We start from the raw sequence: 27,803 nt of genomic DNA, 5'->3' as shown, positions 1-27,803 counted from the left end.
CCAAATATAACCTAGAATAACTGTCCCTAGACGAATCATTAAATCCTCTCCATATCCGCCATGGCAACATCAACTATAAGAATAGTGTATGCATTTATATGCATCTTAATTAAAGAGAAAATGTTAATATTATTATTAAACACGACCTCAATAAGCTTCTAAAGCAGAGACTGCAAATTTTTCTTAGGATTTCGTTATAAAAAAATTAAATTACATATGTTTACCCTGAGGGCCTTGATAATTCAAATATTATGTAAGTATGCTGTCATCAAAGGAATAAATTAATGATTGATACATTTCAGCACCTGTATGCTCTGAATGTATTAAATAGCAAACAAGGGAAAGCAGACGGCTGGCCTTTTCAAGCGGTAAAAAGGTACCAAAATTGATGCCCCTGCTTTTTCCCAAAGAACTAAAAAATATGCAGACTAGCAAACATAAATAAGATTATCTTCTTTTAAATGGCCAAGGCACAAACAGTGGTTTGTATGCCTATGAATGAAACTTATAGGTCGAGATGTTCAAACGTGTACAAAGTAATTGGGCCATTGAAGTTAATGTAAACTCTGACTAACATCCGAACTTAGACCATGGTCACCAGCGCTTTTGCTGATTCCCCCAGCTTCCCCCTCTTCCTCTAGAACCACCACTGCCGCCACGTCTAGAACCACTACCACGTCCCCTTGAACCACTCCAAGATCTCCCATTCGAATTGCCTCCTCGACCTCCTCTGCTATAGCCATTACCAAAGCCACCTCCTCTTGCCTGGTCATTACGAACTTGCAGCTCAGGTAAACTTTCAAGTTTTTCAATTACAATCCCATCAGCATTGTTCTGGCCTGTCCATTGTAATGCATAATTGTGTCATTACATGCTTGAAGAATAAGGTCTAAAATTCAAAGAAAAAAGACATAACAAGAGGATCTGATAGTCAGCATGTCTACAGAACAAAATAAACAATAAAATGATAAAAGACCAGATCCCTAGTTCTGTTTCTAAAACAGGTGCTATGTCCTTGAGTAATAGAGGTAAATCTAATGTTGCCATCAAGTTTGACCTTTTTATCCTTGCAATATGTGTTTTGAAGATGCAGATCACATTAAACATTAACAATCGTCCCACTCCGGATAACTGAAAACTACCAATAGTATGCAATATATAAATTGTGGGAAAATTTGAATTCGACCCTAAATTATATACATCCTTCATCAAGCAATTACCTGCAAGATATAAATCAACATCCCTGCTGGGCACATCAAATACAGCAGCAGTCCCATCTACAGTTAGAGACATCCCACTGATTCCAGCCATATTGTCTTCCGGAATAAATCTCCTTAGGATATTGAATGCATACCTGCAAAATTGCCCATGCAATTTCTCAGTGAAAACATCATTTCATTAGTCTAAACTAGTAGTCCACAAACAATACTCACGTCGCAGAATATATGACCTTCCCTGCTTTAAGAATCAAGGTCACAGTATCTTCTTGTGAAGAGAGCAAAGACCTTTTCTTGACTTCTGTGTATCCCTTCAGAATCATCGTGGCAAGGAAATAATTAGATTAATGAAATATGAAACGGAAATGAGTAGAAAAATGACACAAACTGTAGATGTAGCCTTACAGCAATTTTTGCTAGTGCTTTTGCAATAATGTCTACTGCAGGAACCCCTGTGGTTTTTAAAAGATCCTCAGCTGACTGTCTAAAAACAGGAAGCACACTGCACAAAACCAGAAACGCCTCTTAACTTCTCATGAACCGTGATTTTTAATGAGAAGCCACAAGCAGCAAAAATGCCACAAACTAAAATGTATTATTTTAAGAATGACAAATTTACATACATTAATGAGAAGCCACAAGCAGCAAAAATGCCACAAACTAAAATGTATTATTTTAAGAATGACAAATTTACATACATTAATGAGAAGCCACAAGCAGCAAAAATGCCACAAACTAAAATGTATTATTTTAAGCATGACAAATTTACATACATTAAAATTCAGCTACTCGCTTTATTTAAACCAACCTGTCTGTAACACCCATTATGCTGTCTGCAGCAGTCAATCCAGAAGCTCTTGCAATATCTGCAGGCTGAGGAGCAGATGCACGCTCAAATTTTACACCAGCCTTCATTTCAATTTGAGATATCATATATTGTTTCTTTCTATCATAAAGCATGACAGAAACCCCAGTGTTGCCTGTATGTTCACAAAAAAGATCAACCTTCTAATAAAATGCCAGGCATAATAGTACTCAGCAGAAAAAAACACATTTTTAATTTTTAGCACATACCCGCTCTACCAGTACGTCCAGATCGATGAATGTAAGTTTCTACATCTCTAGGAGGTTCACACTGTACAATAAACTGGTATTAATACAAAAAAGGGTTTGATGTAAATCCATTTATAAATATGCCTAAAATGTCTACCTGAATTATAAGTTGAACATCATTAATATCCAAACCCCGAGCTGCAACATCAGTTGCAACAAGTATTGAAAACTTTCCCGAACGGAATCCAGCAAGAGTAACCTGAAATAGCAACATGAAGTTCAACCAAAGACATTAACGGTCGTACATTTCATAAGAAAAGCCAAAACTCAGTCATCAAAATAATATTTAAATTCCTACTGATTTCCTGCAAAGCACACAAACATCACTAAAAACAAAAATAGTATATACAGCTTACTAAAATGCATTTTGTTTCATGAAAACATTACAATCAATGTTTGAACCCAACAACAACGCATGCTTCACAACCAACTACAGAATGCCTCTAGATATTGATTAGTTGATTATTAATTAGTAATCAATAAATTAGACAGGTTACTCATTATGTAATTAGCTAATTAATTATGTAACTAAACAATCAACTAATTAGATAATATAATTATTGTGATGATGGTTTCGCCAATGCCATAAGCAGCGAATATAACTTTTCCCTAGCTAGACCACCCTCAAAAGCCAAATCCTTGATTAGCATGTATTTAAATTTGTGATACATGTATTTAAATATATTAATATCCTTCTCTTTTGCCCAAAAATGCATAGGTTTTGTTCTTAATCCTGATGATGACCCAGTTACAGAAAACCTAAAGACCACGCAAAAATCCAAAAGACTGACTTGAATCTTGTAAAAATTCAACCAGGGATAATATTCATTACATTAATGATTATGATGGTCTCTCAGCAGTGTTACCATAACAGTGTCCCCCATATAATGAGAAGTATAGAATATCAAGAAAAAAATATATTATGTTCTTATCCTGATAGTGACCCCACTTACAGAAAACCTAAAGTCCATGCAAAATTCCAAAAGACTGGCTTGAAGCTTGTAAAAGTTTGACCAGGTATAATTTTCATTACATTAATGATTACGATGGTCTCGCACCGGTGTTACCATAACAGTGCACCCCATATAATGACTAGGCTAGAATATTAACAAAACAACATTATAGAACAATTTTATCTAACATAAAATTGCACTGATGTCCATTAAAGCACATTAATCTGTATTCATGTTTTTTAAGAATCAAATATATGATTATCTGTTTTATGTCCAACAAGCCCTCAAAACCTAAAATATTTGAGAATGGAGATAATGTCTCAGGAGAACAAAAGCAGGCAAGAATACCAAAATGGCAGTGTCCTTAATCCGAAGTACTTAGGCATGTATCTATCACAGGAGACTTACAAAGACATGATAAATCAAAACCTCATGCATAATGATCGAATGCAATTAAGCCTGCAGAGTAGCAGTAATGGAACAAAACTAACAGAAAAAGAATATGACAAAAAGGGCTGGAGAATCGCCCCTACATTTTTTCATACCCCTCTTGACATCTAAGACCTGTGTTTAAATAGGAAAAAGGGGGCATTTAAACTTGATGGACAAATTGAAAAGGTAAAAAAGCAGAAAGCAAAGGACCTAAAAGACATGCAGTACTCTACTTTTCATCATTCATTTCCATCTCACTTCCTCACAAAAGAAAATGGCATTTCCAACACTTATGTCAGTAACAAAATACCACAACAAAGGCATATGTGACATGGTAATTTTTCAATTTCCTAAAGCAGAAAAAGGTAGAAATTTGTTGAATCACAATTATAAAAGGGTTTGGAAGTAACTAGTGAGTTTTTAGGAGTATTTCTGGAATAGTATTTTATCATAAATGGACTTATGCAACTTTGATTGACCATTCATCATGTGGCAATTGCTGGAAGCTTCAAAGGAAAAAGATCTCTGGTGTGTTATCACAAAAGCAAAACCAAAATATAATATAGAAGATAATATTCCAAATAAGCAGAGGCAACAGCCTACAACCTAACGGTAAATTCAGAGCCTCTTATTTGAAAGGTCTTGGGTTCTAGTCTACTCAAGCTTAACTAATAATAATAATTAGTCACAACAAATAATGATAATTAACCATGGATTCGGCCTATTACCTATCAAAATAAAATATTCCAAATAAGCAGAGCAACACAGGTTTAGACCATGCACATAGGGGAAATTCTAATACTGAACCTACTTCCTCATTTATTTCAGAGGATGTATCTATTTAAGACATAAACCCTCTAATTTGATAAAACAAACAATGTACAATATTTATCCATCATTGTTTTTGTTTCTCGGTAGGGCATTTTTTTTCACAAAAACAAAATTGCAGGATTACAAGTACACCACAATAGATGCCACAGAAATATTACAAGAACTGGCCACAGGTGGATCGGATCAGAATTGCAACTGCTATATGCTTCACACTCCAGAAACCCTTTTAACAGGCTACTATCTTATGATGTGCCAAGTTTTTATCTTCCATTCTTTAAAAAATGCACCCTCTGATCTTGGGTGTTTTTAACCACTTCAGATGTTTGGAATCATGAAATCTTATAAACAGTAGCTGTAGATTCAATGTAAGGGATAGCAGTACTGGCTTGCATATTAGATCTCAGAAGCCCATGCAGGCTTCCTGGCTGCATGGGATGGACACGGAAGTGGACAGAGGCAGGAGCAGAGCAGAAGCTGGCCGGAAGCCACTCCCAGCTAGCCACCCGCCTCCAGCTTGCTGGGAATGGTTCCTGCCAACTTCAGGGCACCTCCAACAGCCCCCACAGCGCCAGATGGCTGAAAAAGACTTTATTTTTAAATTTTGCCACTTAAAACACACATGAGGAAAAGCATTTTTCAACCTATTTTTTGCTCCTAAACCCTAAAAGAGGCCATTCAACCACTCTTCATCTCATTTTGTTTGCAGATGGACTCTTTTCTAATTTGGTCTGCATTTTGGTAATTTGAAGGCAAGGTGATTATATTCCAAGACGATCGTTCATAGGGCAAGAGATAGCTTCCACAAATGAGTTTTAAGCATCTAAGGTAAGCATTGGATCCCATAGTTGAGTTCTTTAATGAATTATTTTGTGATTTGGATGAATTTTGCTAGTTGTTTTCCATTAAAGAAAAGTTTACCTATCTTTTTTATAGTAGTTTTGAACAATTTTTTTGCACTTGTATGCTTGAAATTCACAGTTTTTTTTTCTAATTTAAATTTATTTAATTTCTTATTATAGGCATATCAAGAAATTAGATTGTATTGTGCAAGAATGATCACCTGCAATAGTCAAAGTTCAGTGGGAGGGCAAGGAACCCATAGTTTTACTATTTATGTAGGATCTCCCTTATGAAGACATACCACAAGAATCTCACAGGTTTCTACAGGTGACTTTGAGTAACAAAGGCAAACCAAACAATAGCTCATATTACCAGGTCAAACTTCATTTTATGGGCTCTGCTAGTAAAGGATTTGCAATGTGCAAAGGCATTGACAAAAGGGATTGCCTAATGCACAAATAGCTTCATTTGTAAAAGAACAAGAAGCTGCTGATAAATTGATAAAATGTTCAAAACAAAGTTCTCATCAACCTCCATCCTCGCACAAAACAATGCAATTACCCACAGAACCAATTGGATCCTCCAAACACCCATTCTTGCAAGTACAGCGAAAGAAGTAGAAACTATTGCCCTCAAAAGAGGCCCTTTGGACACCACAATTAAAATGGAGGCAAGAGAGCTTGCTGATCAAGCCATTGCATGGTGTCTCTATGCCACAAGTCTTCCTTTCAACATGGTGAGATGAACATATTGGTAGGAAATGGTGGCAGCAATAAACAAAGCAGCGGCTGATTACACAAGTCCTAAGCATGAAAAGGTGTGTACCACTTTGTTGCAAAAGAGAGAGCTTGTATAGAGAAAGCTATTCAACCAAATAGAAACTCATAGAAAACTTGATGTTTCTATTGTTTCAAATGGATGGAAAGATATGAGAAACTAGCCATTGATTAACGTGATTGCAGTGTCACCCAAAGGGACAATGTTTTTGAAGGCAGTTCACTATGAAGGGCAAGTGAAAGATTCACAATTCATTTCCAAAATTCTTATTGAGTTCATAGAGAGATGGCAAGTATTGAGAATGTTGTCCAAGTGATTACAGATACTGCTTTGGTTGAGGGCCAGTATGACCATAAATTTTGGACCCACTGCATTGTATACTCCTTGGTCATGCAACATATTGGCACCCAAATAGATTGGGTGAAACAAATATACCAAGAGGGAGAGAAGATACAAAAGTTTGTGACCAACCACCATATGTCACAATCCATATTCAAATCATTCTCCAAGTTGGAGTTGCTGAAGGTAAATTGTAATTAGTAAATTTCATTTATTTATTTATTTTGGATATATATAATGTCATGTTCAATTATCAAATTGTGTATAACTTTGCTTACCATTTATTGACATACTCTTATCACTGACTACCTTGGGTGGTTGAAATCCAATTTGCATCTCATACTATTGTTATGAGACAATTTGTCAAGGTACGAGGGGCACTAAGCCAAATGCTTATTTCTAGCTAGCGAAGTATATGGAAGACTTCAAATTCAAAGAAAGCAAAAAAGGTCAAGGCATTGATCTTAAATAATAGTTGGTGGGCTCATCTGCAATTTGTATTAGATTTTACGAACCTTATCTTGAAAATGCTTCGCTTTGTTGGCTAATTCAAATCAACCTTGTTCGGGGGATGTCTATGATGGCATGGATACAATGGTGGAGACGGTAAAACTTTCTATAGAAACACATGAGAATTACCCCACAAAATGTGGTCTTATGAAATCAAGTAGAAACAATCGTTCATGATTATTGGGAAAAGATGACTACTCCATTGCACCTCCTTGCATATGTCTCATCTCCAAGGTACCATAGTGAGGAAGTACTTGGTATGGCAGACAGAGTAGCTCCATATGCGGATGAAGTTACTATTGGGTGCTACAAAGCTTTTGCAAGACATTTCCTAGTTGATGATATTCACAAAAAAAGTTAGGACAAAATTTGACTTATTTGCTTTAGTCCACCTGCAATAAAGGACCAATGTGACATGGGAGCTATCATAAGGTGGTACCTCTATGGTCAACCATTTAAGCATCTACAACCTCTCACAAGTAATTTTTGTTTACCACACGTATTCTACTATTCTTTAAATTGCTTTTTATTTTTATGTTTAACTATACCAATTAATTTTGGAATTGTGAACATTGTTTAGGTTGCAAGTTCTTCTATTGCTGAACAAAACTTGGATCATACTCATTTATCGTTGTAATCACCTAATTTTGGTCTAGCAAACTCTGTGCCCCTGTTCTAAAATAATTAAAATTAATTAAATTAATGCTAGACCTTATTATGCATAAAAATCAATTTTGCATGATTAAAATCATCAATTAGTCAAATAAATCAACCATATCCTAAAGGTTGACCACCTATGTCTATGTATGATTTAATTAAAAGATCATTTTCCTTCTAATTAAAAAATAAAGTCCCCTTTTAATGTGCACACATAACATGAATTTCTAAAAAATAAACGAAATAAATTCAATTCAAATTGCACTCTTTGGAAACTTCTAAAACCAGCACAAAAATCGAGAACAAAAACACCTCCAATGACTCATCCTTTCATTTTGATCATTTCTCTAACTTTCTCAAGTCTATAAATAGAGGCCTTTACCTTAGTTCAAAGGATCCTAGATTTTTATATACTGTTATGCTGCTATTTTGAATCTCTAACATTTAGTATTCTCTTTGCTTAAATTGTCTAGCTTATTTGCATTTGCATGCTAGCTTCAATAACATACATTAATCTTAAATGGCGGGAAATCAATCTCCTTTCTTAGTTTAATCTCACTCTAGCTTAAGAATCTACACTTCTTGCATCATGAAGTTCCTGAGGGTTTTGCATGTCCATTGCATTACCTCCCTTCAAATCTTTCAAAAAAATTGTGTATCTGTGTACCTGCCTTCTCATCCGAATAGGTAACTACGGATTAGATAGTTGAGAATCAAGACTAAGAAAGTAATTATTGTTAATATATAAGTGTGCTGTAAAGATATAGACAGAAAATGAACATTGATAACATGTGGGATCCTAGGAATATTTTTCACAAACATGTTGGACCCTCATAATATATAATGTGTAAATAAGTGGTGTGAAGATATAGTCAAAAATGAATATTGATATCATGTGGGATCCTAGTAATGTTTTTTTCATTACCATGTGGGATCCTGGTAATATATATGCACCTATCTTGACCAATGCACCAATCTTCATAGTACCTCCAGGCCAGGATGCCTAATTCAACTTCAAAGTAAAAAACCATTGATGATAGTGTTCCTTTCATTTCATGAGTTCTAGTTGCCACAAGAAACAAGGGAACCCTATGCTGATCAAACACAAACGTGAAGGAGAAAACTCTGCTTAATTGAACACCACTTTGACAAGCCATAAGAACAATGATTGCAGCTGCACAACAGAAAACCGCAACCATATCTGACAAAATGCTTTTCCATTTCTCAGCCAATGACTTCAATATTTGACCGAACAAAACCATTCCTGCTTCCTTCTTGATAAAACTAGAATATATGGTCTTCATTTGAGCAAACATTATTTCTCAGCAGTGTCAAGTCCCCAGATAATCTCATCAATGTCTGATCTCCAAACTAGTAACTTTCTCAAACATCAAATATAAAAGAAAATATTGATAGGTTATTCAGAGGATGATATTGATATGGCTTTTTCTATACTTCAAAAAAAATTATACAATGTAATTTGATATCAATATGATATAGTTTTTTGGTTGCAATATTACAGTCACAATCTTTTCTTTTTAAAAAACCTGCATTAAACATACCCAGGCTCCCAAAAATGCCATACCAAATGAAAACACCATAACTCCACAATTTTAATAATTCACACTTTTCATTGCATCCCATCTGTATGGGCATGGTGCCTTTACACAGAAATGAAACAATATATGACCACTGTTACTTGAGCACAACTGACTGATGTTCTCTCTTTGGTTACGATAGTACAAGTGTCTCAAACATTAAATATCTCAAAAACATCCAAAAAATTCTATTGAATCTAAAGATACACAAATAGGTGAGTAAACATCATCTTTGACAACCCTCCCACTTGTAACAAGTATCCTCATGCAGCACAAAGCATTTTAAAGACAAACAATTTACATCTAAGAGTTAGTATAACCTACTTCGCGTTGTGACTGTTGTATATCTCCATGCAATGCACGAGCTTTACCAGGAAATGATTCAGCAAGCTCAGATGCATCATTCTTTGTCTCTGTAAAAATAATACTGCGTCCCCCACTGCAAAAGCAAAAATGAATTTACCTTCCGGTTAAGAATGAGTTACTTGCTCATGACAGATGCTTGACAATACAATAATCAGAATTTACAGAAACCATTTCCAAATACATAGATCATATAATTCTCGTCCAACCTGCTGTAGCAGCGAATGACATCTGGTATAACCGTTGCTCTTGCTTTATAAAAGCAGGGAAGAACAACGTGCCTCACACTTGCATTTGCCTTCATCTTATCATCACCAACAAGATCTGCAGTTTTTCTATCAGGTTTAAAGAATTTTGATGCAATCTGTTGAAGAGGTCAAAAAAAGGTATCGAGTGTTAGCATGTAATAAGAAAATTTGAAAACCAACTTGAAAAGTGCAAATGTCAGCATGTACTGTAGTTGCTACAAATAAACAGCATACATGCTTTTAAAAAAATTAAAAGGCCACATTGAGCACTGTCAGAAACCCCACCTGCTTTACCCAATTCGGCATTGTTGCACTAAAAAGAAGTGTTTGAACCTTACTCACATCCTCAACTTTTCCTAAAACAGCAGGAAGAAACGGGTTTATTAAGAGATGCAGTGGACATGCATTAAAATTTTGAAGTATAGCAACCTGCTAAATTTATAGTCACTGAAAATTGGGGCACAAAAATTAATATTATATGTATCATCATTCAATGGAATCAACCAACTTAGTGCCAAAAGATTCCAAATTGGTAATTTCACTAATGGTCATGACGCAAATGACCAGATACAAAATACTTTGGTTCCACTGCATCCCAGATTCCAACTGCCAATCATTTGTGTTAAAACTTGATTGCACATTGATAGAAATAAATAAATATAAAACTGTGAGGCCTCACCCCGACCCATCATAGCATATATACTGTATTCCCATTTTGTTACTTAGCACTGGATATCTTGACATATATTTTGATATTTGATGGACAATAAATTTTGCTACTTATCCGATGATATTTACTTGGTGATTTTTCATTTTGATATGTATTAGGACTTGATTGGCATAGTCGATGAATTAATGAACATTAATCAGTACTTCATTATTATGATAGAAAATGGAATTTTGTTGTGGTTCAAATGCTTAAATTTATCTTGCTAGGAAGTCAGTACCATGCAGATTTTTGAGGTTTAATGATTAAATGTGTGTAAGCAAATGATGGAGAATAGGAAGGTAATTATGAGATGTGTTATATGTGATTTGTAGAATAACAAAATTATCATGTATCTTTACTTTCATATGTACTTTATATGTGACTTTTCATTGGATTATTGATGCTCGAGTTTAGTGTGCAGAAAAGGAACCATGGATACATAATGGGGAAACAAGGCATAAACACATGTTAATATGACACTGCTAAAGTGAATCTTTAGAAGATTCGTAAACCTCATTGTGATGTGTTTATTTTGTAAACGTGAGATGTATGTGTGTAATATGTATTTCATGAGTATATTCAGAATATGTCATGTGTGTTGTATAGTGAATTTTGTGCATGTCACTTGACACTTTACTTGTTATGTAAAAATGACATGTTCTCTGAAAATGGATCATGTGGCCACCTTATCTCAAGTTAAATTCCTTAATTGAAAAATAGACTTAATTGCCTTGATTTAGTAAGGGAAACAAAGGTTACCCCATAAGAAATTTGAAATTGGACTTTACCTAGCATTGTGAGGGCCAAAAAGTAGCTCTACAGTGTAATTGTGATGAAAATAAACCCTACCCATGATAATACTTTAAGTTAGGACGCTATTAGTGACCCCTAGGGTGCCTAGAAGATCTAGGAGACCCCAAAAAGAATGCATTTTATATTGAATCCGAAAATGGGAGTCATATATAGAGGCATGGCCAAACTAGAAACCCACTTGCCCACTCTCTAACTTTAGAGACATTTAGGGTTTGGAAAAAAAAGATAAGGAGCTCTACTACAACTTTCATTGCCATTGCTTGGAGTAAGGATGGTATCCATGATCCATGGTGTCTCTTCATTTCTTATATATTTGTTATTGTATTCTCTTCATTGCATTGTAGGATTGATATGGTGTTCTGCATTGCATTGTAGATTTGTTATTGTGTAGATGTGATTTAAGAAGAATCTTGTTGTATGTGTTTAAGGTGAGAAGTTTTATGAGTATTCCTTCTTGAATCTTATTTTGTTCGTGCTGATTGTTTATGTTAAATGGGTGTGAAGCATCACTCACCCTTGGGAAGGAAGAGATGCTTGGGTGAAGGGGTTAGTTGGGCTCACCCATGTAGTTGAGAAATTCCCCCATGTGTGGAGACGATTTTGATTTGTTCAATGGTATATGGACTTCGTGATTTCTTGCAATTCTTGGGAGGTATAAGGAGGTGCATAAAGGAGGGAAGACATTGATAAACCTTGAAAGGGCACGGGACTTATGAGAAAATGTGAATATATGTGATTCATGGATTTTACATTCTCCTAATGGAGAGAGCCCACCTTCACCCTATATGTTGATTCCATTGTAGAATCTATGTGCGACCCTTGGGATGGGTTGTATTGAGTTGTGTGGAATAGTGTGGTTATAGTTTGCATGATATGTGAATGTGAAGGTGTGCAACCGTTTGTGCCTTGTCTCCCCTAGCTTGGTGGGTGGCCTCCTTGAGGCCTAGGTTGGGAGGTCAGCCTCCATAGTTCTACATTTGGTCTCTTATTTGCAAGTATTTCGCTTGAAGTCTTGGACATTTGAAAGTAGTGAAGTCTTACCTTTGCATAGAAGAAGAGAACACTATTTTATTTGTATTGCAATGGGGGGTAACTCCATTTTGTTATGTGGATTTATTTGCATTGTAGAAATGTTGTTATTGATCTCATGCATATGCCAATAGAAAGATTGTGAATCATCTTGCTCATAAAGGCTCTCCCATTGTGTATCTTGATATGATAATTTCACCACCATATTGCTTGCTTGATATTGTGTTGAATGCAAGTCTTGAGAGGCACATGAAGGAAAAATTTCATTGTTTTGATGTTGTCATTTCATTACTTTGATTAGAATGTATTGAAGAAAAGAAATTTGTATCATGATATACATTGGAAGAATGAATAGGATATTATCATTTTGTTATTCTTATTTCCTCAAGTCTCATATGAAAGATGTAGATGTAATCGTGTTCAATCTTGAATCATAGTGGTGTAGATTTTGTTTTTAATTGATAATGAACACGTAATCATGATGGAGACATCAACAATACAATTGGAATATTTCAAGTTCATAAAATTACATGTAGATGTTTGCATTGTGTCTCATATAAATGTATCTTGCAATTTGAGATGTTAGTAATAAGATAGTTGACATTTATAAACTATAAATTTCACTATATGGAATAAGCATTAAAATACATAGTGTAATGTTCAAATTATAACAATTCAATTACAAGTAACCATTGAGAAAATTGTGAACCAAACAAGGCAATAAACTCAACCTAGAAACAAAGTCCCTATAGATGAATATTTAGTTTCTGGAAAATGTATGAGCAAAGCCAAAAAAAGTCTCATGCCAATACAGTTCGATAAAATAATACACCCTGAATAAGATATTAATATCTTGGAAGACTATAAGTTAGGAAATAAATTTTGGCAACCACTTCCATTATTAATATGTCAGCTTGAGATATGATGTCCTTAATTCATGAGAGGACCTTGTACAAACAAATTAATAAAATAATGTCAAAATTTAAAAAAAAGCCTTCTTATTCGAAGAAGTCAGCTAAAATTTATTGGTCAAAAACCCATAATAATGGTTCCATTTCTTGCAAGGGCCTACTAGAGGCAACAATACTTTTAAATATATATATAAAACAAAAAATTTAGGGAAGAGTGGAGGGTGACCCCACCACTCCACCTTCCCACCCTTCCTCTCTCCATTAGCGCCTAAAACCATCCATGGACGCATTACTTGGGAGCAACTTGCCTAGGAAGGCCACCCCACCTCTTCACGCCCCCCTATCCTTGTTCACGTGAAGCAAGGAGGGCAAGTGGCTAGGCCTAGGGAAAAGGGTCAGTCTAGGGGAAGTAAATGCATTTGGTCAGGAATTAATTTTTTTTAGTATTTGATGCATAATTATTAGGTAAAGGGATAATATGGGGGTTGATGGGGTTAGAAAATTTTAGTGGACGGATTGAAATTTAAAGTTTAAATGTTCATTTTATTAGGTTAAGGTAGATAAAAGTAGTTCTAGCAAATTATGATAAGGAGGGGAAACAAGATTTATATAGTTTTATTAAATAAATTATATATATATATATATATTAGATTCAAAAAAAATTAGTAGATGGATGGGGCATAATGATAGGTAGGTAATGTAAACATTTCAAATAATATGTTAGTATTATTTATTAGTTTTGTTTTGATTTTTTTTCAAGTATGGGAAGGTAGAGGCAAGGCTAGGTAGTAGAAGAATAATGGTATTAAATTTGATTAAATGGAGTGCAATTAAGAATCAAATGAAAGTTACATTCATGGGAAAATTATTAGGGTTTTAATTTAATGGACAAAGATGATGATGAATAGTAATGATAGTTTTTTTTTTTTTTTCATATTCTTTGTGGTATGTTAATTCAATATTATTTAATACATTGATCTTCTTTTTCTTTGGGGTATTGGTATTTTTTTTGAATAATTGATAAATAAATAAAGAATAAATTGAAAACAAAAATCAAACACATATTTAATACTTAATTTTAAAACCAACACCGATATATGAATAAATGATAAACAAATAGTTAATTAAAATACCTAATAGTGGAATATCGTAGTGATCAAGGTCAAGGAAGGGTGGGTGTATGAGGTTTAGGGGTTATACATTTGGCAAATAAAAGGAAATGGGATGATTAATGGGGGAAATATGTTTGAGGTAGGACGACCTATAGTCGAAGTACTTAGGACAATCATAAAACACTTTCTCGTCTCTATACCCTAGAACCATTGTCTTGAAAATTGAATTTACACTTGCAATGCGAAGTGTCTTAATCTGGGTATTGAAGGTGAAGGGCATTTAACCATAACATCATAACTTAGTTTTGCATTCAATATTTAGCAACAAGGTGACCATCTCTTAGGAAAACATGAAATCCATATTTCGAGTGTAACAATCTTCATTCCATCACTTAACTTCATCACCTCCAAGTTTTAAGGATAGATTATGTATCTTATCTTCAATCTTCTCTCTCCTATTTCAAAAAAAATTAGTTGAGTTTTTTTTGCCTTGTAGAATTTTGGGCATGATATAAACTCTCAGCGAAATACAAAATCAGCATTTTGTATAATGACAAAAATTAAGCAATTCACACTCAAAGCATCAAACTTATTCTAAATAACAAGCTTGTTGGAAGTTTAATTTTCAAGTTTGATATGGGAGCAGTAGCAGTAGCATAATCATCCCAAGAGTCAAGCATCAAAGATTGACCCAGATGAGTATCCGAGAAATGATAAGATGTCATAAATTGAGTTAATATTGATAAGTAGGAGATAATTTCCACAATAAGTCAAATTGTGATATTGCTATCAAGATTTAACTGTGTGATTTCGAGTCAAACTCATTGACCCATGTTTCATGAGTGGTGATTCGACATGACTCCATCTCTCATGAGAATAAATGGAACACTTAGCATTCATTGGATCTAGGTGATCCTCATAGGGGTGAAGCACCGGGACTTCCCGGGAGGTCACCCATCCCAATACTACTCCAAAATCGTTAATATTGTTAAAACAGCAAAATTGGATTAGGTTACTTATGTCTCAAATTTATGTTACTTCACCTATCTTCAAGTATACACTGCAAGTATTAAAATTAAAACCCCCTTTGCTCATTGCGGCTTTGCAAATGAATTAACAAGTGGAATTGACTATAGAGTAAACTCCATGATTAAGCATGATGAGTATAGCTCCTAGAAAGTTCTTGTGATTCACCACTGTAAACATCAGCTAGATGAGAGTTCTGAGTAGACCATTCATGGCCATGAAAGATAGGTTTCTATGATGAGTCAATAAAGATTGGCAAAAAGCAAACACCATCTAGATGGAAAATGAGTGACCTAGAGGGCTCTACATGAATGGTTCATAACACACAACACTCTAAAGGTTTAGCATGGGGTAGCAAACTACATGGACTTGACTGTGGGCAAGACTCCATGGTCAAGCATGCATGAGCTGAAGTTATGGTAATAGGTAACTTTCGAGGAAGTTGTGGTGCTTCAACCCCATGAGCGATCCCACCAAATTTGCAATCAAACTCGCATCTAGCCCACTCCATGGTTAAGCATGCATGAGCTAAAGTTTTGGGGATAAGTACCCTTTGAGGAAGTTATGATGCTTCAACCCCATGAAAAATCTTGCAAGATTTGCATTCAAACTCACATCTGGCCAAAAAAAAAATTCAACGAGAAGTAATTCTAAAGCAGAGGATTTTTCGAGAGACAATTTTTACATAGAGAAAATACACGAGAGTTTTTATCTGTTGTGTTTTAAATTTCTAGCGCAATTCCTATGTCAATTTCTTTTATTTTGCGAGTGGAAGAATTAAAGTCCCAGATGTTCAAGGAAGACATTCAAATCACATAATTCCAATTCCAATTTTCAAGTGTTTTAGTTCAAGCTATTCAAAGTTCAAGACTTCAAAGATCAAAGTTCAAGTACATCTTGAATTTCCTCTAGAAACCCAAGATCAAAAGTCAGAAGGTCCAATCTGTCTCAAGAAGAAGAATTCTAAAACAGGCACATAGGAGGAAGAAAATGATCAAAGGGATCAAAAGTCAGAAAGTCCAATCTATCTCAAGAAGAAGAATTCCCAAATAGTCACATAGAAGGAAGGACGTGATCAAAGGTAGATAATTTCAAAAGAAAGAATCAAGGTAGGATCTAGGTCTTGCAAAATGATGCAAGTAGAAAAGACCCACACCTACATGGCACCTAGCACACTTACATGGTGCAAGACATTTAATGCATAGTGGGCATTCATTTCACCCCTCTTCCTCAATGGACTTACACAATGGGCACTTACTACCCCGCCTTGTTGGGCATATGTATTTCTATTCGTCCACATGGACCCACTCATTACTTATAGATTACTCTTCTTACCCTAACGCAAATTGGGGTTGAGTGGCAAAATCTAGGCTATTTATTTAATTTCAATCTTGGTCATCCATTGTAATCTGAGACCTATATAAAGGCCTCCCTTCTCATTTGTAAAGGAGCAAATTTTGAGATTATTGCTAAAAGCTACCAAGATAATAAAGATTTGGTGCTACTCAATGTATTTTAGTGCTTGCATGGTTTCATTGTTCCCTCACTTAAAATCGATTTGTTACATTAAGTGTCTTCATTAAAATGGAGAATGCAATAATGTTGGATAAATTTCCCTTAATCATTCTTTTGGTAGTTTGTTGATTGTAATTGTCATGTAAAGTTAGCCTGCGACCCTTTTATGGATGCTTAACTTCTATCAATAAATGTGCATTGTTCATTATCATATTGTTCATAGAGACGTGAAAATTCTTTGAATATAACCATTAGAAGATTCCACCAGTTATGGCATAATTGTAGTTGATCTTGGTAAAGTAGAGCTTAGTTATTGTGATCTTGTCTACTAGAGAACTATCCACTAACATCATTATCCTTAGGAATAGATTTAGATCCTTCTAACCTTTTTCCTTTTAATTTCAGCTCATTTCAGTTATATCGTTCAAAGAAAAAGCATAGCGAAATTGCAATAACCGATGTAGTTCCAATCAATATTGTGGAAGTGAAGAAAAATTTAAATGTAAGTCCCTTTATGACACCAACATATCACATCAACCATTGAACTTACCAAAGTCAAGACATGACTGGTAAAGAACCTTGGAGTCATGTATGATCTTTCACACATCAACAATATACTTTAAAAATTAAAATAACATTAAAACATTAAATACCAATACTTCCATAAAATTATAGAATTCAAATCTAAATTCTAAAAAGCTGATTAAATAATAAATGTTAAAAATAAACAAAAGCTATTTAAGATTTTAACAAGACTTTATGCTAAAGCTTATAAATGATGGCTCTTTTTAAGAAGAGTTTGGTCACATATTGGCCTTACAAATCTGGTGTTGGCCCTGTAAGTGCCCCAGAAGCAGCTTTTCTGACTCAAAATAACATCAAAAAAAAGCCTCTGCAAACTATATGACTACATACAAGCCAAATTAATGAGAAATTTGTTCTTATGAACCACTACTTGTGAAACATGGGTCAAGAGTTTGACTCAAAGACACAGTTGAATCCTGTTAGAAATATCACAATATAAGGTCAATTTTTCCAAACAAATTTTGAGAATATCTTTGGTGTTCAATATGGTTCAATGAAGTTTAAACATGGGTCATGAGATATGAACTTTAGTTAACCACTAACCATTGCTCATTGAAATATGGATCACTGTAAGCTGAATCCAGCTAAACAAGCACAAACTGATACAGTTCAGAGCACCAAATATTTGAGTAATCTATACAAATCACAAGCTTGTAAGAATTCAGATATCTTAATTAAATGCAGAGATAGCATAATTTGACACACTGCAGAAAAAATAAATACTTGAAACTGAATTCAATTTGAGAATTAGAACAAGTAAACATGAGGTGCTAAAGATGCATCATGGAAATTGGCACTTCTTATTGAAAACTCAGCAAACATGTAATTTATGTCATTCAAAAAGAAGTCATATAGTCTATTAGTTACAACTTCAATACAAAATTACTAATCATACCAAGGATGTTTTCCACGTCCTCCACAAAGCCCATGTTAAGCATTTCATCAGCCTCGTCAAGGACACGAAATTTCAATGATTTCAAGTTTAGACTGCCTCTCTCGATATGATCCTGTGTAAAGAAATTGAAACATTTTTTTTTACCAATGAACTGTTGCATATCAGGAAAGTAGTTAACAAAAGCTACTCGCCTACCTTGATACGACCTGGTGTTCCAACAACAACATCTACACCTCTGCGTAGTGCATTCTCCTGTGGACCATACGGAGCACCTCCATACACACAGCATGTATTAATGCCAACAGATCCACCATAAAACTCAAAATCGGCATGAACCTGAATATCAAAAGTCATCATACAAAGTTCCCAGGTTTGCTGATGTAGAGAAATTGCCAAAGAAAGAACATATTTAAAAAATACTAACATAATCAGACAGTTTACAGGTCAATGCTGACATAATACCTGTTTTGCAAGCTCTCGAGTTGGAACCAAAACAATCACACTAGGTAGCTTTCCATAGGACTTATTCCTACCTTTGGAATATTGTCCACTTGTTAATGACTCCAAAATAGGCAACACAAATGCCAATGTTTTACCCTGGAAACATTCATGTGTATATTAGAAACACAATAACCATACAGAATAGCAAAGTACTTAATCAAAATGATTAACAATTCAAAACTACTTGATGGACATGTTGCATCTAAACACTGAGTAAATAAAAGATGTCCTCTTAGTTATTTCAATGACAATAGATGATTTAAGGGAAACTGCACATTTCTTCAAAACCAGTTGAATATATAGTTGCACAAAATATACGAACTAAAAATACAGAACACAGCTGCAAATTGATAATTCAATATCAAGTAATATAAACCAAATTGAACTATTATAAACATTTGACAGTAGACACTGAACTATCAATCATCAGCTGTATTTGCCATATAATCAAGATTTTTACAAAATACTCAAAATTAAATACAGAACACATCCGATAATTGATAACTTAATGGCAATTGTCACATGTCAATAAAAAAGCAAATTGGTTTATACACGTGCACATGCACGTATAAAGTTGCACCATTGTTAAATATATTAAGCCATGGCCACCCATTAAGGGTGGTAAGATGGGATGTTGCACTGGTCATAGCATTGACCCTCACTCATGGGGGTAGAAGGCTAGTTATTGAATGTGACTTGATGAATGTTAATCAAGGTCCTGCATTCTGATCAATGCCCAGATTGGAAAATAGTAATTAGCTAGAGAAAGAATCATCTGGAGTAAATTCTTTGACAAATTAAGTTTTAAACAATGTTTAAAGAGAGTCAATATATTGGTAGACTTCTTAGCAATGCAGGTACTGATCAAAAACTGGTTTAGGCCCTCTTTCATGATCAAGTTGGAACATGGGAAAGGTTTTATACGTTATTTAGTCTATCACCACCCTTGATTGCCTCCAGCAGTGCTATTATTTTTGCCACATGTTGTCTTGTTTTAACTCGATCAGTCTCTAGGCTGTATAAAATTATATTCTTTTATATTGACTAGAGATGATTAGAGGTGGCTCATTTGTAAGTTTGAAGGTGAGTTGTGTCAGTCAATGACCATAGTTCGTGTATTAATGCGCATGTAGGTTTCAGATGTTTGTGCAATGGACACTATTTAAGACATCGATTGCTTGCTTTGGTGCTACCTAGTGTTCACTTTTCTACATCCCTTTTGGTTTCCCCAGGTATCATTTATGGGCTCTTTGGCCAGTTTGGTTACAGCTGGCATGAACTTGACAGTTGTCTCTATGACATTGTTCATAGAAGCCTTCCCCAGAAACCCCAAGACCCTATTTAAGGGTAAGAATTTCTGATAAAATCTGTACACCATTTTAATTGTCATAACGAAGCAGTTCTCAATTCTCAAGTTTCATGAAGTATGTTTAGGGCACATTTGGTTGTGGCAAATCATCTCAAAATTACTGCAGGTTGTGTCCATTGTAAAGTTACAAATGTCACTCTTGTGCCTTTTCCTCCCATCTCAGATATCAGAATCAATGGTGGTCACTTTTTGTGCCTTTTCCTCCCTTCTCAGATCTCAGAATCGATGGTGCCTGACAAAGCATCTCCTGTGTCAGCCGATAAAGTTGAAGGTTTGACATCTCTAACTCTCATGAACAAAATGAATCTGCTGCACAGAGCAGCACTGCCGATGTGAAGGGAGTTCAACAATGTCAAGGACTTTGGCATGGATTTGAGTTGAGTCTTGAACAATTTGTCAATTTGATGGCTGTTGCAAAAGTTTATGGATTAACTTGTGTGGCAATTTTTTCCATCTATACTTCAGATCACACACCATGATCCATCATCAGGATGATAAAAGAGAGTTCAACAAGGTATTAAAAATATTTATCATCTTCGTAATAATTTTTATCATGATCATGGAGTGTGATCTAATACACTGATGAAAAAAATTGCTATACAATATAATCCAGAAACGACTGCAATAATTCACTATGGATTGTAAAAACCTGATGCCATTAACTTGATGTTTACTCGCTTAAAGAAAAACTTGATGCTTAGCACTTCCACAATAGTCTGTTGTGTGGAAAGTTAGCTATACCAAGGAAAGATACGTTTTGAAGTGTTTCACACTGTCAAGATTCCAGCACTTGAGATTGTCATTGCATGCTTCAGCTCAAGTCCAAAAACTAGATGAGGTGGCTTTAGTTAGGTGGCTGTTTTGTGGGCATTGTTGATGTTTGATGCCATTTTGATTTCTTTTTTAAACCCGCTTTAAGTTCAAGGCACTCTACATTTATGCAATTATGCTTTTCTTTCCCTGCTCCTAAAAACCCCTCTCTCTATAATCAAATAAAGATCATAAGTAATAATTGATAATTCAATGTTAACTGTCAAACGTGTGTGCATATTAGCATGCAGAGAGAGAGGGAAAGAGATGACAATCAGTAACTCAATGTCCATTTTCAAATAATAAAGTGAAATTCCATGAGCAGTTTTATCAAATTTTAGTAAGCAAAATGTTTTACATAAGCACAACTGCACAATCATACTTCATCAAAAGCATCAACATCATTAGGGTATATTAGAACCACAAGCAGTGCCAATGCCACTCTCACTAGCAATCTCCCTATCACTCTCAATCTGCTCCTACTGACTTAGAAGTTACATTTTATAAACTTACCTAGGCTCTGCTGTACTAATTTTCCTATAAGACTTATGAGCTAAATTTTAACCTGCCTAGGCTCTGCCTTACTAATTTTCCTGAAAGGATATTTCTATTCTGGTGGGGAGTTGGTTCTTCCTAGCTTAGCCTGATTTAAAGTAATCCATGTATCCTCAGGGCTCAGTCCAGGCCTATGGGTTTGCCTGGGGTCTTACCTTTGCCTGTGTTCACTGTTGATGTGATATAAGTACACATAATGATAGTGGGAGTGGCACTGGTGTTGCTTGTCCGAGTATACTCAGCAACACAACATTAATGCAATTTTGCAATCATAATCACCATTTCTGTAAAGCAATGTTGTGCACAACTAAGTATCATATACCTATCAAACATTTAAATAAAATGCTGATCCATTTAGAGGTCAAATAATTCAATCCAATCTATTTTTATTTCAAACTTTAGGTTACCATGATATAACTCTATAAGGAGGTGGTATAAAATAGCTTTTTGGTGTACAATGCAAATGGTCACTTCCCAGAGATGATATCTAAGTCAAAGTAGCAAAACACCCAATATAGCCAGAAAATTAACCAAAGTGAGAAAAGTTATTTTATTTTATGCAAATCAGTTTAAAAAAAGGCAAGTAAAGTCACTATGAAGATATCACCAATAAAAGCATGACCTCAGGCTTGACAACAGGATAACTAAAACCAAAGTTGGATGGGAATTCAAGTTGACTATTGAAGCACATCTTTGCATAAAATATAGAAGATAACAAACTATCTTTGCATTGCTAAGTTGATCTAATCATATAGCAGACTGTCTTGGTAATGAGGAATTTTGCAATTACCATTCACTGCTAAGGTAGATCAGGATGCTCATGAATGGAATAAAAGAATATTTTGGAAGCCCAAGCTTCCCCTTTTGGACATTCATCCTTGTCCCAAGTCTTACCCATCCCCTAAACGTGCAGTGCCCAATTGACTTAATTATTGCCAGGATTTATGTAAGACTGCCACATCTATGATCAACTGACACCTTCACGTGCCAAATTATGCTAAAACGCCAAAACCAAATATTGACATGTAGATGGCCTTTTTTAACATTTTTGTTCCTGATTCTCTGCTCTCTATTTTCTTTCTTTGGGTAGGGTTGGAAGTATCATCAAAAGGGTAGCTGAACTGGAAACATGGAACATAATTCTGTATATAACTTTCCCTACACTGCAAAGTGTTAGATAGGCATCTGAGATGCACATTTTGCATCTCTCTCTTAGCTACCCAAAGTTCAGTGCGAGTGGTCTTGGAAAAGGAAGGGCTCTGCAATTCAGGACAGCAGCCTCTCTTGTACCTGACTTGCCAAAATTACAGATTGTCAGGTAGGAATCTGAAATGCGCTTTTTGCAACTCCATCATGGTACCCTAAGTTTCGTGCAAATGCCTGCTTTTCAGACCCGACAACAAGTGATTGGATGCTTAGTAGAACCCTCCCTTACTAAAATGTCTATCTTGCTGCAGAGAGTTCAAAGAGAGTTTGCAAAGTTCCAAGAAGGTCACAATGTGTATGCCATAGGTGTAGGTGCTGGATGCTTGGAAAACCCCTCTCCTACTAAAATGTCTATCTCGCTGCAAGGTTCAGGAAGATTACAATGTGCATACCACATGAAGAGGTGCTGGCAGTTCTCAGGTGTTCTTTTCACTCTCACTACAAAAGTGAGAAACTCCACTTTTAAAGTCAACAATTAGCCTTATATGCCAATAACATCATGGCTATCCTCTAAAAATAAGGGTTTGATATTCTGTGTCACCTACCTCCTCTGGCCACTTCTGAGCTTGAGGTATCATAGCAACTAGACAGAAGTTTGCTGGTTCCCAGCGTACAACTGGCAGAGACAGTTCTTGTCCATCAGCTAAAAAGCTCGTGCCTGATATTCTGTGTCTCCTACCTCCTCTGCCCACTTCTAAGCTGCTAAGCATGATGTATCAAAGCAACTAGACAGAGTTTTCTGGTTCCCGGGGTGCAAGTGGCAGAGACAGTTATTGTCCAACAGCTAAAAAGGTAGTGGCAGACAGGCTTTTTTATTTGTTTCTCTTGCTGGCCCTGTTGTGTCCAAACCATGTCTAGCAGCAAATCTTAACCAATAAGGATATCATATCTTCTTATGGGTGTGTGTCCCTACAGAGACAATAACTACCCTATGAAAACAGGTAAATGTTAAGATCAATAAATCTACTAAAGGATTTGAGCTCTGCCAGTCCCTCAACTTGCAAAAAAATAGTTTTAAATAAAATCCAGGTACAACTAAACAAGATGGATTTTATCAGTTGTACAACTTGACAATATTATCAGGCCTCTGCAAGTTTTTATCCAGAAATTTTGACAACACTACATTTACCCAAGATCCAAACAATCCTTAACCAGAAATACCAGTAAGATCACAAGAAGAAAAACCTGTAACTTCCAAGACACCATTCTAAATTTCTATCAACAATCCAACAAATACATAAATCCAGTTTTATAAACAACACAAATTTCTTATTTGAAATTTCATATATTTCTAGACATAAAGAAAAGATTGACTGAACTCAATGCAAGTAACTCCACGCACATGCAAAGATCCTAAAGTAAACCTGCATTTCCATTTTCTATACATATAGTAATGCATCCATTTCATCGCCAGAAAAGAAAACACAACTATATTCAAATACCTGCCTAAAGCAGTGTTCAACAGGGACATGCTCACCCCCCCACCAACAATCCCTCTATTTTTGGGACAGGACAATTCCAGAATGCAGGGATTTAAGGGAAAGGTCTCCCTGCCATCCCACCACCTTTACGGCCAACCAGGGAGATTTCCCATACATCCCTCTAATTTGAGGATGGCTTGGAGGATCCAAAACATCCCTAAGACATTCAACAGACTCCCAAGACGCTATTGAACATCCTCAGGAATTCCAATTCAAGGCTTCTGGGGGCTTAGAAACATCCCTAAGACGTCCAAGGGCACTCCCAAGGGTCCCTTGACCATCCTAAGATTTCCAAGTGTTCCTATAATAAGAAAATGAAAGAGTCAATATCTCTACAATATCCAAAAATGTTCTTGATCTGTGAGTAATAAACTTCAACCCTAATGTTGTATGGGCCATACCAAAATGCTAAGCAGTCAAAAAAGGGGCTCTGAAACATCACTCAAGTTTCAAAGCACATTCCACACCAAAACAATAAGCACTCAAAAAAGGGCCTCAAAAACATTCCTAAGATGTCCAAGGGCACTCCCTAGGGTCCCTTGACCATCCTAAGATTTGCAAGTGTTCCATATGACAAGAAAATGAAAAAGTCAAAATCTCTAAAATATTTATAAGCGTTCTTGACCTGTGAGCCATAAACTTCAACCCTAATGTTGTATGGGCCACACAAATACACTAAGCGGCCAAAAATGGGGCTCTGAAACATCCCTAAAATGTCATAGCACACCCAAGAGTCCCTTGACCATCCCAAAACTTCCAAGTGTTCCATATGGCAGGAAAACGAAAAGGTAACATTTTAACAATTCAAAAAGCATTCATGATTTGTGTGCCATAAACTCTAACCCTGATGTTCACACCCAAACCCTAAGCACTCCCAAGAAAACTTAGTAATAAGCACCTAAGCTTCCCATCACTGCTATGATTCAAAAATTCTAATAATGTGGTAAGAAGTATAGAAGTGATAAAATTGTGAAAATGGCATCCACTATTTCGGATTGTGTGGCTTTAAAGGTCTAAATTTGCACTTAGTGCAAGATCCCTAGCTCTTGATCCTGCCTTGTATCACAAAAGGGAACTGCTTACGGCACTTCTCCTAGACTCAACTGGGATCTCAACCCCTAAATCTCCATATTCAACCTTCCCATACATAGAGAATTATAAGCAAGAGGGCATCTTGCAACCTCAAGAGCCACAGTAATATGGCAAATTTGGAGAATTACCAACCTACCTAACTTATTTCCTAGCACCTGCCTTGTATCACAAAAGGGAACTGCCTACGGCACTTCTCCTAGACTCCATTGGGATCTCAACCCCTAAGCCTCCATATCCAACCTTCCCACACATAGAGAATTGTAAGCAATGGGGCATCTTGAAGCCTCAGGGGCCACAATAATATGACAAATTTGGAGAATTAACAACCTACCTAACTTATTTCCTAGCACCTTTAATTATACTGTATTCTTCCTTCCAAATTCGCTCCTTATAATATGCAACTAGAATTTGCATCATACGTGTGATTGCCGGTGGTAAAACTCCATATGGGTTATGTTTAACGACCTCGAACAGATTTCTCTATGACACTATTTGTGATTCTCAGGTGAGTTTAATGAAGCTCTTTCCTGCTCACCAAGTTAAAGTATTAAGTGTAATGGGAATTCAGCTGACCTACATTAATGGTATATGAGAGAAAAGCTTCACTTCACGAGAAACTTAATATGTGAATATTAAGGATGAGGACTCCAATCAACATTTGAAGGAATTTCAAATCCAGCTAGGCACCAATATCACTAGTTGCCCTCGACAGTATCTTTTATTCAGATCAGTTGTCTTCTCAACCTTCTAACATGCTGATTTCATAAATTCACTCCGAAAGCCAAAATTTAAATGACACCATATTACATGATCTTCCCCAGATAACAATCATTCAGTATAAAGGCAAGCAAAATTATCCTTAAAATAACAGTACTAGCATACCTGTCCAGTTCGAGCTCGACCCACCAAATCAAAGCCCTTGTAAATAGTCTCAAACGTCATTGCTTGTATGGGAAACAGCGACTCGATTCCTTTAGACTTGAGCTTCTGCCTTAAAGCCTCCGATATATTAAAGTTAGAAACAGCATTCGGATTTTCCACTTCACTTTCCCCTTCGTCTTCGTCATCATCTTCTTCCTCTACTTTATGCTTTTGTGCTGATATTTTTTCTTCCTCCACATCACTGTCCCAGCTCTTCTTCTTCTTTTTCTTCTTAGGACTCGACTCCTCTCCAGACGCCGACTTCGATAATTTCCTCTTAGACCTCTCGCGTTCCAGTCCCATCCCAGCCTCGTCATTCTCCTCTTCCTCTGTCTTTGACGACTTTTTCTTTTTCTCGGCAGTGAAAGGACTGTGTTTAGATTTCTTCTTGGACTCCATTTTCGGAGCAGAAACCAACTCCAACGCAGGCATTGCCGTTCGTAACTAAAGGGGGAAAAATTAAAGCTTGAAAGAATTTAACAATCTGCAAATAACCTTTAAAACTTGTAACGATCTTGGTTCTGTATCGCGCGAACCTGGTTGTTGAGATAAAAGAAGGCTACGCAACAACCTTATTTCACTTCACCTCTAAACCCTAACGAGGATTTAAATCGAGAGACTTCGTTGATAAATATAAACCCTAAAATGCGTTCTTAAAAATATGGACTCTCAAAACCCTAGAAAAGGACAAGCTTTGACTCGATGACACGTTCAGCTCTCTCCCACCGAAGGTTTCTCGTTCATAAAAAAATATCTCTATTACTATTACGCCATGGGAACACATTTTTCCCTTAAATATTTTTTATGGGAAATAGGAAAACTATATATACCCTTCAAAATATTAAAAACTAGCGTTTGCACACTTCTTGCTTCTCATAGTGAGCGATAGAAATTTTTTTTACCAAATAATCAAATAATATGCATCATAAAATATAAAAAATTGATAATTTGTGATAAAAAAGTTGTGTAAACATAAGAGAACACTTAGAAATACTTTTTGTTTTTTTTTTTAAATAGTAAAAAAATAATTTGCATGTTATTTTTTTTTAAAAATCATAAAAATTGTGTTTATCCATAAAAAAAACATTTTTTTTAAATCCTTCTAAACTATTAAAAAGATTGTTTATTATTTGTTTAAAATTATTATTAAATTTTAATTAATTTTTAATTGACATAAAATAATTTCTTTGACTTTTTTTAAATAGAATAAAAAATTATATTTATTTTATATTAAATTTATTACCATAAAAAATATCTATTGTAAAAAAATTCAAAGTAATAAAACTAATTAATTTAGAAATTTATGATTCTCACTTTTCTTTTTTGAAATTTTTAGTCTATTTTAAGAGATTATTTTAACTTGTTTAAAGATTAGTATTTAAAAGATTTGAATGG

General features: G+C 35.4%; 1 protein-coding gene across 1 annotated transcript; it reads right to left on the bottom strand.

Annotated features, from left to right (window-relative positions):
• Window positions 1-168: 168 nt before the first annotated feature.
• PRH75 (DEAD box RNA helicase (PRH75)) lies at window positions 169-27,008 on the bottom strand. Its single transcript, XM_089799780.1, has 14 exons — window positions 26,370-27,008; window positions 18,936-19,070; window positions 18,669-18,809; window positions 18,474-18,585; window positions 10,164-10,234; window positions 9,840-9,994; window positions 9,592-9,706; window positions 2,428-2,529; window positions 2,292-2,352; window positions 2,026-2,197; window positions 1,623-1,719; window positions 1,434-1,528; window positions 1,221-1,354; window positions 169-839 (listed from the first exon to the last, which is right to left on the bottom strand). Exons 1-14 carry the CDS (start codon window positions 26,838-26,840, stop codon window positions 595-597), a joined length of 2,106 nt encoding a protein of 701 aa, XP_089655906.1. The 5' UTR covers window positions 26,841-27,008; the 3' UTR covers window positions 169-594.
• Between the last annotated feature and the right edge of the window lie 795 nt (window positions 27,009-27,803).

The sequence above is a fragment of the Cupressus sempervirens genome, chromosome 9 (assembly GCF_028749045.1).
Source record: "Cupressus sempervirens isolate cs-2001-9-10 chromosome 9, ASM2874904v1, whole genome shotgun sequence".
In the NCBI taxonomy this organism is placed as follows: Eukaryota; Viridiplantae; Streptophyta; class Pinopsida; order Cupressales; family Cupressaceae; genus Cupressus; species Cupressus sempervirens.
Note: the sequence above shows the minus strand (reverse complement) of the source record. Positions and strands in the feature narration are given on the sequence as shown.

Bases quoted from the DNA above. Each gene is read 5' to 3' on its own strand.
- PRH75 (XM_089799780.1), bottom strand. From the start codon at position 26,840: ATGCCTGCGTTGGAGTTGGTTTCTGCTCCGAAAATGGAGTCCAAGAAG. The intron at 9,995-10,163 runs GTGGGGTTTCTG...CCTCTTCAACAG, and splicing joins TGCCGAATTGGGTAAAGCAG to ATTGCATCAAAATTCTTTAA. The intron at 9,707-9,839 runs GTTGGACGAGAA...TTGCTTTTGCAG, and splicing joins GTCATTCGCTGCTACAGCAG to TGGGGGACGCAGTATTATTT.